The sequence below is a fragment of the Amblyomma mixtum genome, chromosome 1 (genome assembly GCF_055824585.1).
Source record: "Amblyomma mixtum isolate Tamu chromosome 1, ASM5582458v1, whole genome shotgun sequence".
NCBI lineage: Eukaryota > Metazoa > Arthropoda > Arachnida > Ixodida > Ixodidae > Amblyomma > Amblyomma mixtum.
In genome coordinates this window covers 141100773-141113616 of record NC_143012.1, presented here as the reverse complement: position 1 = coordinate 141113616, position 12844 = coordinate 141100773, and the positions used below count along the sequence as shown (strand labels likewise).

At 46.1% G+C, this 12844-nt stretch overlaps 1 protein-coding gene across 1 annotated transcript in view; it reads right to left on the bottom strand.

Annotated features, from left to right (window-relative positions):
- The window catches only part of LOC149367763 (uncharacterized), a 105233-nt gene that overhangs the window by 29988 nt on the left and 62401 nt on the right, over nucleotides 1-12844 (bottom strand). The window contains exon 7 of the mRNA XM_089567410.1: nucleotides 3953-4290. Coding sequence (XP_089423536.1) covers nucleotides 3953-4290 — 338 coding nt within the window. The remainder of the gene's footprint in view (nucleotides 1-3952; nucleotides 4291-12844) is intronic.

Here is a 12844-nt window from a genome sequence, read left to right as displayed (position 1 = left end):
GTATACTTTCGCTTTCCGTAACTCGAGCCGTATTTGCAACAGCAATGTGCACCGCTCCTCCAAAACCGGCTGAAACTGTCAAAACCGCTTCAGTAATACAGTGATTGAAGCGTGATTCGGGCCACGGGTTTATCGGGCATCACAGGTGAAAGTAAAAGGTGCGAAACAAAATCAACTGCGACATGCCCCTTGCATTTGTCACGCAAGCGCCGGCGATTGGATAACGCCATGGTACAGCAAAGACCAGACGGCACAGGGGAGAGGACTGAGTGGTGGAAGGGCAAAATTCTTTCCTTTTTGTTTTCAAGTGCGTCGCTTGTCGGCTCCACCATGCTTCTGGAGAGCGCTCCGGCCACGCTGCTTCAGATTGCAAGTCATATTGAGCGCGATAGTACCACTGCCCATTCAGGTGACTTTCAAAAAGGCCACCAGTGGGGCTTGTCACACCCAGGTTGCTGTGCCCTAGCAACCTCTCGAGACCAGTCGTCATTTCTCACGGTGAGCAGGTACCACGACCCGGATTTTTCGCTCACATCTCCGACAACGTCGACATGGCCAGTGCTGGATTTGCTGCAGAACGGCAGACTAATCGCTGTCGCGTTATTACACTCATGCTCTAACAATCGCCAAGAGATGCCTGGGTATGGTCGAGTTCGGTAAGCAGTAGATATGCGAATGAAGCACAAAGCAAGGATATCTAAAGTGTACGACACTAAGCCTTCAGTTCAGCGGCGCTGATAAGTTAGTGCTGACTCACAATCGTGGCCGAGGCTAGCGTCATAGTCATTAAAACTTCCTGTTGGGCGAGTTGGTAGTTCATCTTGAAGTAGAAATGTTATAGCGCAAACAAAGACACGGACAAGAGAGACGAAACACACACACACCCGCTAGGGTCTTAAACCAAAAAGTTGCCTTGACGGATCGGAGATAAGTTCCGCCGCCACGCGATCCTAAATCCGCCTCGTGTGGTAGAAGCCCAACATGTGGCCTTTTTCTTTCGCTTTGTCCCTGTGACTCTTGTCCATGCGACTCTTTGCCCACAGTGACGGGATTTGAAGGCGTAGCCTAGTTTCCCAAGCCATGCAACCCTAGGAAGCCGAGCACCAGACCGGGGCATAGCTTGAACCCATTTTGAGAAAACCGGTGGGTACCCGGCCGGCGCCGGGAGTCGAATCCACCACCTCCAGAAGCCACAGCGGGTGCTCTACCACGAGGCCACAGATAGCGCGTGTGTGTGTGTTTCGTCTCTCTTGTCCGTGTCTTTTGTTTGCGCTATAACATTTCTAGCGTCATACTGTGGTCGCTGATGGCGGAGTCTCTTGCTTCGCATGTGTCTCGTGACTACTTTTGTCCATTTTCTCCCTGTTGCATGCGCTTTTCGTGAGTTAGTAAATGACTGAGTTAGTGAGCGACTGAGTGAGGGAATGAGTGGCCAAGTGAGGGAATGAGTGGCTAAGTGAGGGAATGAGTGGCTAAGTGAGGGAATGAGTGGCTAAGTGAGGGAATGAGTGGCTAAGTGAGGGAATGAGTGGCTAAGTGAGGGGATGAGTGGCTAAGTTAGGGAGTCAGTGGCTGAGTGAATGGCAGCGACTGAGTAAATGACTGAGCGAGTGAGTGAATGACTGAGCGAGTGAGTGAATGACTGAGCGAGTGAGTGAATGACTGAGCGAGTGAGTGAATGACTGAGCGAGCGAGTGAATGACTGAGCGAGCGAGTGAATGACTGAGCGAGCGAGTGAATGACTGAGCGAGCGAGTGAATGACTGAGCGAGCGAGTGAATGACTGAGCGAGCGAGTGAATGACTGAGCGAGCGAGTGAATGACTGAGCGAGCGAGTGAATGACTGAGCGAGTGAGTGAATGCCTGAGCGAGTGAGTGAATGACTGAGCGAGTGAGTGAATGACTGAGCAAGTGAATGGATGACTGAGCAAGTGAATGGATGACTGAGTGAGTGACAGTGACTTACCGACTGGATGAGTGACTGAGTAAATGAGAGTGAGTGTCTGAGTGAGTAAATGAGAGAGTGAGTGCCTGAGTGAGTAAATGAGCGAGTGAGTGCTAAAGTAATGGTTGGTTGGTTTATGGGGTTTAGCGTCCCAAAGCGACTAAGGCTATGAGAGACGCCGTAGTGGAGGGCTCCGGAAATTTCGACCACCTGGGGTTCTTTAACGTGCACTGACATCGCACAGCACACGGGCCTCTAGAATTTCCCCTCCAAAGAAATTCTAGCCGCCGCGGCCGGGATCGAACCCGCGTCTTTCGGGACAGCAGCCGAGCACCATAACCGCTGAGCCACCACGGCAGCCTGCTAAAGTGAGTAAATGAGCGAGTGAGAGACTGAGTGAGTGCCTGAGCGAGGTACTCAATGAGTGAATCAGTGAGTGCCTGAGTGAATTCTGGAGCCGTACCTTTCTGCGGTCGCTACAACAGACCTTTCCGATGCATTGCAGGGCTACAACGGACCTACAAAGGTCGGAAAGATTCGTTGTAGCGGCCACAGAATGGCAAGCTCTCGTAGTAGCTTAGATTTGAAGAGGAAACGGAGGAAACTAGTGAAACTAAAGGCTATTAACGAGTTAGCATTAAGAGGGAAAGTATATGAATTCAGGATTTCGCTGCAGAATAGATTTTCGGCTTTAATTGAAGAAGACGACTGTAATTTTGAAACAATGAACGATAACCTCACAGCTGTCGTTACGGAGTGTGCCGCAAAAGTAGATAGTAGGATGGTTCGACAGGACAGGATTGTTGCCATCTCATTTCTGCGCCCAATGGCTTGTACTGTCCACTCTGCCCTGTCAATCAGCCGGAGCGGGTATTCGAGGTTCATGCCAGACAGAGCTGCCTCTTGGTGCTCAAGAGTTGAGTTGCGATTCGTCGGGGTAGCTCACGTTTTAAGGAATGAGCATGCTATGCGGTATAACCAGGGGCCACCCTCAGTGAGCTTTATTACGGTATACAGTTGCGTTGATTTCATTTAGAAGGCTATGGCAGGGATTGGCATTAGTCTGCAACTGTCTCCACGTTACCGATCATTCCTGGTAACGTCTTGCTTGGTGGTTTAGTGGTGGTAGTTCTTTTCAGACTCTCCGTTAGCATATACGCTATAAGCACATCTTTACTGAATACGAAAACAAAGGAATATTTAAGTTCTGCATAAAGAGGGAAGGGTGGTGGTACCGGGACAAAACTAGGTGTTTATTCTCAGCGCAGCCACACATGAAGCTACACATGGTCAACATGCACGACAAATTGCGCCTAGCTTGACTAACATGCCAACAATTGATGGTGGTACTGGAGAGCGAAATATACACGCTTGTTATGGTTATGCTTTGTAAGAGCGGATTCATCGGAAGTTGCCAGGCATCTCTGCCAGTACCCTCAATATAGTCTAGGTGAACTAGCACACGTCAGCTGCTGTCAAAGGAGGCATAATTTGCGTTTTCAGGCAGCTCACAGCCAGCTGTTATTTTAAGCTGTCATCTGTGCGGGCGAGCTTTGCAAAAGCTGCAGTAAGCATAGTGAAAGGCAGCGTACACGAGGAAACTGACGCTCACAACAATCAGTATCAAAGAAGTGCTAGAGACTGCGCTAGTTGGAACATGGTCATATGTAAGACGTGCACTCCTTTGGTTGACAAAGACAGTAAAAGACGATTACACGACCATTTAAAGGCAACCTACCAACTGAGACTTTCTTCCATTGCAGTGAAAAACACAGTTCACTTCCGTGTCATCTTTCTTTTCCCATGTATGTTTTTATCAAGATTTCATTATGTGCTCTTGTTTCGTTTTTTTTTTCACTACATCGAATGCAGTACAGATTGCATTTAACTGGTCGTGTTGTCTTTAAGTCTGTCTTTATCAATTTAAGCAGCGCACGTCTGGCACATAACTGAGCTTCACCTCTCAACTTTGCGCACTGGCAGCTGATAGACACCACCACTTACTTACACTTCAAACTGAGATACTCGATGCTGCTGTTCAGAGCGATACCCTCAATGACCAAGTGTGCGCCAGAAGTGGATGCTGGGAAGCGCACGTCGAGTCGCCTCAGACTCCGTGTGAGGGGCAGGTAGGCTCTCAACGCCGGCACAATCTCTGGATCCACGTCTCTCATCCGGAACACCACCTCGAGAGATGACAGATGATCTCCACACTGGCAGCCGACACGGTACGGTGAGCACGGTGGCGTGAACACCAGGTTGATTGGTACGTCAGGCTCTTCTACCAGAAAGTCGCGGAACGTGTAAAGGAGCGCCGCCGACCGGAGTTTGTTGCGAGCGCTCAACCTGGAACCACATGACAGCTTTCAGGTCGTTGCCAATATGTAAAAATGTTAGTTAGTTAGTTATATGGGGTTTTACGGAGCATAAGCAACTATGGCTATCATGCGCCAAACACAAGGTTAGATGATGTTATGTCAAGTGTATAGAGGTTACATTATATTAAATTTAAAACATTGGCTTTCTTTAGAAACTTACTAACAAGTGAAAACTCGACAAGTGTTTGCTCGCCTAAAAGCAATACGGGATGAAATGGAATGTGTTCATTCTAAAATACCCTAAAAAAATTTTTAGAAGTTCTTCGAGTTGCGAACAAGAAATTAAAATGTGATTTACTGTGAGCTCCTCACCACACATTTCACACACAGGTTTGTCTTTTTTTGTTAATAAGAAGTTATGGGTGACGTGTGTGTGGCCTATGCGTAAACGACATAAAATTACTTCGATAAAACGTTCTTTATGGCGGCATGATTTCCATTCTTTCAAAATGTGCTTTACAGTATGCAGCTTGTTGTTTCCTCCATTTTCCCAAGAATCTTGCCATTTGGCTCTTAGTTTGCTATGCACTAACTTCATGTAATCCTTAGGAGGCAAATTCACATGTTTTATTTCCATGGTTCTGGCTTGTGCAGCACACATGTCGGCTCTCTCATTATCCCTAATGCCAACATGACTGGGATCCCACCAGAATTTTATAACATGTTTTTCTGTTGTGACCTTTACTATATTGTGTATGATGCTTCCAATCAGTGGCTCCGTGGCATTTTTGGAGTTTAATGCTTTAAGGACGCTCAGTGAATCTGTATAAATGATGCTGTTTTTGATGTTTTCATTTGTTATTTTCTGTACCGCAGCACAAATGGCAGAACACTCAGCGGTGAAAACTGTAGCACATGAGGGCAGTCGTACTGCATTTTAATTTTTTCCTTGTATTCCTGCGCTTCCTACATGAGCATGGGTTTTTGACCCATCAGTATAAAATGCAGTATAATTTCTGCATTTTTCTTGTAGTCCTAGATATTGTTGTATTATATAGTCATGTGGTGTACACCTTTTCCCAAGGCGTGTTAGTGTGACGTCACACAGTGTGGGGAGAGCGTACCATGGTGGTAGCGCTTCGTGTCTTGGGGCAATATTTTAATTTCATTCAGTATGTTCAGAGCTTGGCATTTTTCTTCGAAGCGCAAGAGCAACAACTTAATCGCGTGAGGCTTGTTGAAGAGTATTCGGGATGGGCATTTCGTGACAATTGGGTAACAGAGATGTTTGGGCTGAGAAAGGATTTTGAGGATGTATGTACAAGTTAGTGCAGTTCTTCGATCTTCTAAGGAAGGTTCATTAGTTTCCACATACAGACTTGCTATTGGGGAAGTTCTGTAAACACCGGAAGACAACCTTAAACCAAGTTTGTGGATAGGATCCAGTCGTTTTATGTAAGATGGCAACGTTCGGATGCGAAACACCCAACGCAGTATTCATAAATGAGCACCTCACCCGTTGCAACAAGCAGCTACTCGGGGCTACAATGAAAAAGAAAAAGCAAGTTGGATGGAAGTATGCATGGTGCAAAGACGGAAAAATTTTTGCGCGCAAGGAAGATGGCTCGTATGTGATCCATATCGCATCAAGGAGTGACCTTGATAACATGACTAGCGATAATGGGACAACGTAGTCATATCTGTTTACCAAGGAGCCAAAGTACGCAGAAACATGAAATTTCATGCCAGTGAAGCCCGACTGCCTTAAAAGCCTGAAACCTGAAGGCACATTGTCTTTTCTTCACCTAAATTCCCGTTCGCTGGAAAATAAGCACGATGACTTTGAACTGCTACTCAATTCCGTGGATATCAAGTTTGATGCTGTTATGGTATCTGAAACTTGGTACACTGAAGCCTCCTGTACCTTTGATCATTCTGATTATAAAAGCTTTGCTCTTTGTCGTCCGCAGAAAAGGGGTGGTGGTTTGCTGCTTCTTTTAGAACACTGTTTTAACGCGCATATTGTTGAAGAATTTTCTGCGTCAAATGAGAACTATGAGGCACTGACTATTCGAGATGGCTGTAGATTTTTCACCGTGATTTATCGCCCACCGCATGCAAACATCACCGTTTTTCTGCGATTTCTTGAGCAGCTTTTTGACTTCATATCTTTAAACAAGTATTTCTTATTTCTTAGTGGGGACGTTAACATTGACCTGACTGTCTCTTCCAGCTATCGAACTAGTCTGTTACCAGTTTTCGATGCATATGGTTTCGTCAACCTCATAAATGAGCCTACACGTATAACATCATCTTCGCAAACTCTAATTGATATATTTGTTGCCAATATCGACAAGCCTTCAACTTCTGGCACCCTTGTGTGGGACATTAGTCATCACTTGCCTATTTTCGCATTTATTCAAGATAGAACAGCACCACAGATAGAAAACTCATCTACATGGTTTTTTCAAAAGATCACTAATGCTTCTTTAAACAGTTTTCGTGCTGATATTCAGGCCCACAACTGGGCTCATGTTCTTGAAAACACTGATGTTGATTCCATGTATGACGCTTTCCTGTCAGATATTACAGACATATACAAAAAGCATTTTCCTTACACGACACGCTCGAGTGCCAAAAACTCTCGAAAGCCATGGATTACAAGCTACCTACTAGCTCAAATTAAATTTAAAAATGCACTATACTGGAAATTCATAAAATCAAAAGATCCGTCAGATTTTAAAGCATTTAAGTCGTTCAGGAATCGTCTAAATGCTAAGCTTAAGAAGGCTAAAGATCAGTACTTAATGGCGCAGTTCAGTGATGCAATTAAAAGCACTGATTTATTATGGAAGCGGTTAAACAGTCTTCTTCGAAGTAAAAGCCCAGCTGTACTCACCAGCTTGAGTGTGGGTAATAACATTGTGGCTGACAAACAGCTATCTGATATGCTTAATGACCATTTTATTAGTGTTGGCACCTCAAACAGTGAACCAGCAATAAGCTCTGCCCCACTTCCTGGACCAAGTGCAGTTAGTAACAGTATGGTGTTCTTCCCCACAACTGAGACTGAAATCATTGCTGCATTCCAGACAATGAAAAATTCTAAATCACAGGATGTGAACGACATGCAGATTGCCCCAGTGAAATATATCCTAGACCTGATTGCACCTGTCCTGAATAAGATATACAACTTAGCTCTGGAGTGCAGCAGTTTTCCCAAGAACATGCAGATTGCAAAAGTGGTAGCCCTACATAAAGGGGGTGATAAAAATGCCATAAATAACTATCGTCCCATCTCCGTACTACCCATATTTTCAAAAGGCTTGGAGAAAATAATGCACACACGCCTTAACAACTTTTTAAACAAATTCTCACTTATCTCGCCGCACCAGTATGGCTTCCTGAAAGGCAAATCCACAGAATTTGCACTATTAACAGAAAAAGAATTCATTATTGACGCTTTTGAACACAAAGAACTTGTACTAGGACTGTATATTGATTTCACGAAAGCATTTGACTGCGTACATCATGTAACTTTATTATCTAAGCTGCAGCATTACGGAATACGCGGTAGTGCAAATCGTCTCCTTCCCTCATACCTTCAAAAGAGGTGCCAGTGTGTCAGCAATAACAATCATAATTCCGACATAAGAACCATCACTTCCGGCGTACCGCAAGGTAGTATTCTTGGACCTCTGCTATTTGTTGTTTATATTAACGACATTTTTTCTCTTCTAAACAATCCTACATGGGTTGGGTACGCGGATGATACTGCTATGTTTTTCAGAGGGGCAAATACTGATGATCTAGTCTGCTCGGCAAATCACGCTTTATCATTAGTTAGAGACTGGTCGCAAACAAATTACCTGCGGTTGAATACCAAAAAAACTCAAGCTATTCTTTTCCGTACTAAGAACACAAAGGTAAACATCAAGGGCAAAATTCTTTTAGACTGCGAAGAGGTAAGCATTGTCAATGAAATTAAGACTCTTGGCGTAACATTATAGGAAACTCTAACTTGGAACAAGCATGTTGATGGGCTTTGCAACAAACTTAATAAGGTTTGCGGGATACTAAACAGAAACCGCAACTTCTTGCCAACAGCAGTTAAACGCTTAATTTATAACGCACTATTTTTGTCGACACTTAACTACTGCCATTTAGTCTGGTCAACTACAACGAAAGAAAACATACAGAAACTTAAAATTTGCCAGAAACGTGCCTTGCGTGCTATTGCTAATGTTCCTTGTCATGCACACACTTCCGATTACTTCTTGCGCTATAAGCTTCTTCCCACGGAATGCATTTATCCTTACCGTCTAGCTTGTACATATCGCCCATCCGTATCGGCGTGCAATCACAGCATCCTGAATTTGTTAAACCTTCGCCCCCGAAGTTACATCTACAATACACGTCATAATGACGCATGGGTGGTGCCTCACTGTCGTACAGAGTACGGTCGCCAGTCCATTTCGTATCATGCTGCTATTCTTCTAAATAGCCTTGCACTCATCGATAAATTCCCGGAAAAATTGTCATCACGAGCGCTACATGAACATTTCCTTGCAGCCAACATCACATGATTCTCTTGTATGATTGCGTTTTGTGTTTTTCTTGGTGCCTTTTATTTTTTTTGGTGCCTTTTTGCTGTAAAATGTCTTAATTTCTGCTACCACTAAAGGTACCGTGTTTTAAGAATTTTTAAAAATTGAAAATTATTAAACTGAACGTGTTTTTAATCTGAGTGTGTTTGAAATTTTTATGTTTAAAACCTGATGTGTTCTAGAATGTGTGTTTCGAATGTATTTAAAACTGCATGTGCTTTCATTTGGAGTGTTTTTGTTCTGTAGGGTGCAAAATTTTAGGTCTGAGATGAAGTGTGAAACTGAATTTTGTATGTGCACGAGCAATACTGCCGAACTGTACAGAGGGGGCCGGGCTTTGTCAAGCCGCAGTTATGCGGCTTTTACCCGTCACCCCCTTTTCTCCTTGAGAGAGAAAAATAAAGACGATTTGATTTGATTTGTCTTGCTGAGCCACATACTATGGACCCATAGTCGAACTTAGAGCGGACCTGAGAACGATAGATGTGTAACAGGCATGCCCTATCAGAACCCCAGCGTTTTCTTGACACTAGTTTCAGCACATTGAGGGCCTGGGAAGCTTTTTTGTTTAAGCTGTTTATATGTGGCAAGAAAGTGAGCTTTTTATCGAAAGTTATCCCTAGAAATTTATGCTCTTGTTTGACAGGTAATGACGTTTGATTTAAATATAGTTAGGGGTCGGCCTGTAGGCCTCGTCTCAAAGAGAACAGAACCGCTACTGTTTTCTGAGGGAAAAATCTAAATCCGTTTCTATCTGCCCAGGTAGACAGTTTATTTGTTATTGCGAAGCAATACTACTTTCGCTACCACCTCTGCCCGTGCCGTGCCGCGGCCGCATAGCCATGCTTGACCTTTCGCGTGACCTCGCTGCATGACGTCATACCATCTGTGTAGAAACGGGGCACCATCTCACGCCGTCGCCTTGCGCGGCGCATAGCCACGGCCTGATTCCCGCTCCTCTCACCAGGGGCGCTGCGCGCTATGTGACGTCATACCATCTGCTTAAAAACGGGGCTCCATCTCACGCCGTTGCCTTGCGCAGCGCATAGCCACGGCCGAGGCCTCTCTGCGCTCTTCTCGTCAAGCCCATGAAATGCCGCCTCCAGCCTATACGCTTCGGCAGGTTGCAAACAGAAAGCATCAGTTAGCTGCGGAGACAGAAGAAGGACGAGAAGAACGGCAACAGAACCACGTATTGCTTCGCAATGCTATTAAGGCGAAAGCCTTTAATGTCTCATCGTTGTCAGCAGCAGTAGTGGACAGAAATGTCACGCTTTTCAGTTGGTCGAAACGGTCGTGACGTCACAGTGCGCCAATTTCAAACGGGGCCGATTGTACTTTGGCTAGTAACCATGCGACCAATTCAAGGGATCATATAGTGATGCTCCAAGTAAGTGGGACTGAGCTTAGTTAATTGCTTAAGTACCCAATTAACCTAATTAACTTTTCTAGTCAGGCCATATAAATAAATAAAACCGAGTAGGAAATTGGTCGAGCTCGGGAATCGAACCCCGGTCTTCGGAGTGCGACACGAGCATGCTCCGCCATGCCAGCTCGATGGTTTGGAATGAACAAAAGCGCGTCTAGTGAATACGGTGTCTTGGCACACTGCCATCCTCCTCCCTTCTCTTCCGGCGAGGTGTAGGTGTCCACCGGGATATGAGAGACAGATACATTTCCTTTCCTCAAAAACCAATTTACCGACGAGCGAGGCGTAGAACCGAATGAGCGATGGCGTTCTATGGACTCCGTGGCAGCGTTGCAAGACGCTGTCGCGTTCCACTCTTAGAGGCGAAGCTTAACATCTTAACCACACATCAGCGACCGCGCTTTAGGTCAGAAAAGTGCACCCCCCCCCCCCCTGAATTTTGACGGGTGTCCACCGAGATGTGAGACAGTTACTGAGTAATTTCCTTTCCTCAAATACAATTTTCATTTTCTTCATAACGGGCCATCTTTGTCTTTCTTCTTTCACTCCCACTTCCTCCCTTCCTCTACGGTGCGGTTAAGGTGTCCACCGAGATGACACAGAATTACTGCGCCATTTCCTTTCCTCAAAAACCGTTGCCTTCAAACGGCAAGGCATCGCGCCGAACGGGTGGTGGCGTTCCGTGTACTCCCTGGCAGCGCTACAACACGCTGTCGCGTTCCACTCCTAAAAGCGAATCTTAAGCGTCATTAATTAGCAGTTAATGAGCAGTCAGGCATTAATCAGTAAATAACCATTAATTAGTGATTTGTCATCACTTAGTAATTAGTACTCAGTTACATGTGGCGCCACCAGTGACACAGAAGCAGTCAAAGTGGTGCGGAAAACGCTTTCGCTTCTACGCACTTTAGACAGTCAAAGGGCCCCCTGAATTTTTGGAGGTCATCTACATAAACTGAGTACATTATGAATTTTGGGATTACTTTTCCTATGGAGTTCATTTTGATGATGAATAAGGTCGTGCGGAGGATGCACCCCTGGGGTACGCCAGTTTCTTGAATAAAAGTGTTGGAGAAGGTTGCGCCTAGGCGGACTCTGAACGTGCGATTGGTCAGGAAGTCGATCAAACAGCTCAGCATCCTGCCGCGGATACCTAGGCCCGCTAGGTCACGGAGGATACCGAACCTCCACGTGGTATTGTAAGCCTTCTCCAGGTCGAAGAAGACCCCGATACAGTGTTGGTTGTGGATGAACGCTTCCCGGACTGTGTTCTCAAAGCGTACAGGGTCAATCACACTTAGCGTGAACACGGCTCCGCGTGGCACCGCGCTCCGCGAAGCGCCGCTTGCAGCGCCCGCAGGAAGCGGCGGTGGATTCTCGGGCAGGCGCAGAGAGCGCGATGGGCGGGGCCACCAGCGCGTCGTCTGCTTCTGCGCGTCGTCTGCTGTCGTGTGGAGTGTCGCCGCGAAGAGCGCTTGCCTGAGGTGCTGACGGGAAATCGTCGACTGTTTCAGACCGATCAAAATGCTCGTTACGCAGCACACACTTCTCTAAAACGGTAGCTCAACATTACTAAAACTCTCTTGGCGTGTAATAAGGCAGTTGCACGGCCCTGACTTCATACTGTAGGAATGCGAAATGGCTGGTGAATGGCAGCCGCATGCCGCGCTCCCTTCCTCGCCTATCTCTCAGGAACAGCGAGGAGAAAAAAAAAGAGTTCGAATTGCTTCTTTGTTTTATTTCGAACGAGAACGATGCATGAAATTATCACATGAGGCATGTTTATCTCCGAGTTCTACTACTGCATTTAAGTGATCGTTACACGCGAATGTAGTCGACCTGAGTTTCCAGACTAGAAGCCACCGAAGACAAGCAAATGGCTGAAAAAATATCTGCAAAATGATCACGCAACACGGAGTGCCGCATTCTTCAAGTCATTGCGCTGTCTCGGCCGGGAGTCGGCACTGATGGTGAGGTTAGATCACTTCGAAAACCACGGTGGCTGCATGTAGTGTGCTTGCACGAAAAAAAAATGCTAGGCGTTGTTATTAAGGGTAAATATTCGATGTGGCAGAAAGAGGCGTCGTGGTTATCGCTGTGATCGAGACCAAGCGCCGCTGGCGGCTAGCCAGCCGAGTCAGCGCAATGAGCTGCAGAATGGCGCACTCGCGGAAAGATTGTGTGATGAGTTTGCAGAAATTTTAGGCAGTCATCGACTTATCACTGGCAGCTTTCAGTCAGAAATTGCAGCCCCTAAATGCAGTAGCAGTTAATCTGTGAACACAGAACCACGTCGTAATGTCTTGTGTTCCAGAGGAGCAAAGAGTACAAATTGTGGAAAAGTGTGTGCTGCGTAACGAGCATTTTGATCGGTCTGAAACAGTCGACGATTTCCCGTCAGCACCTCAGGCAAGCGCTCTTCGCGGCGACACTCCACACGACAGCAGACGACGCGCAGAAGCAGACGACGCGCTGGTGGCCCCGCCCATCGCGCTCTCTGCGCCTGCCCGAGAATCCACCGCCGCTTCCTGCGGGCGCTGCAAGCG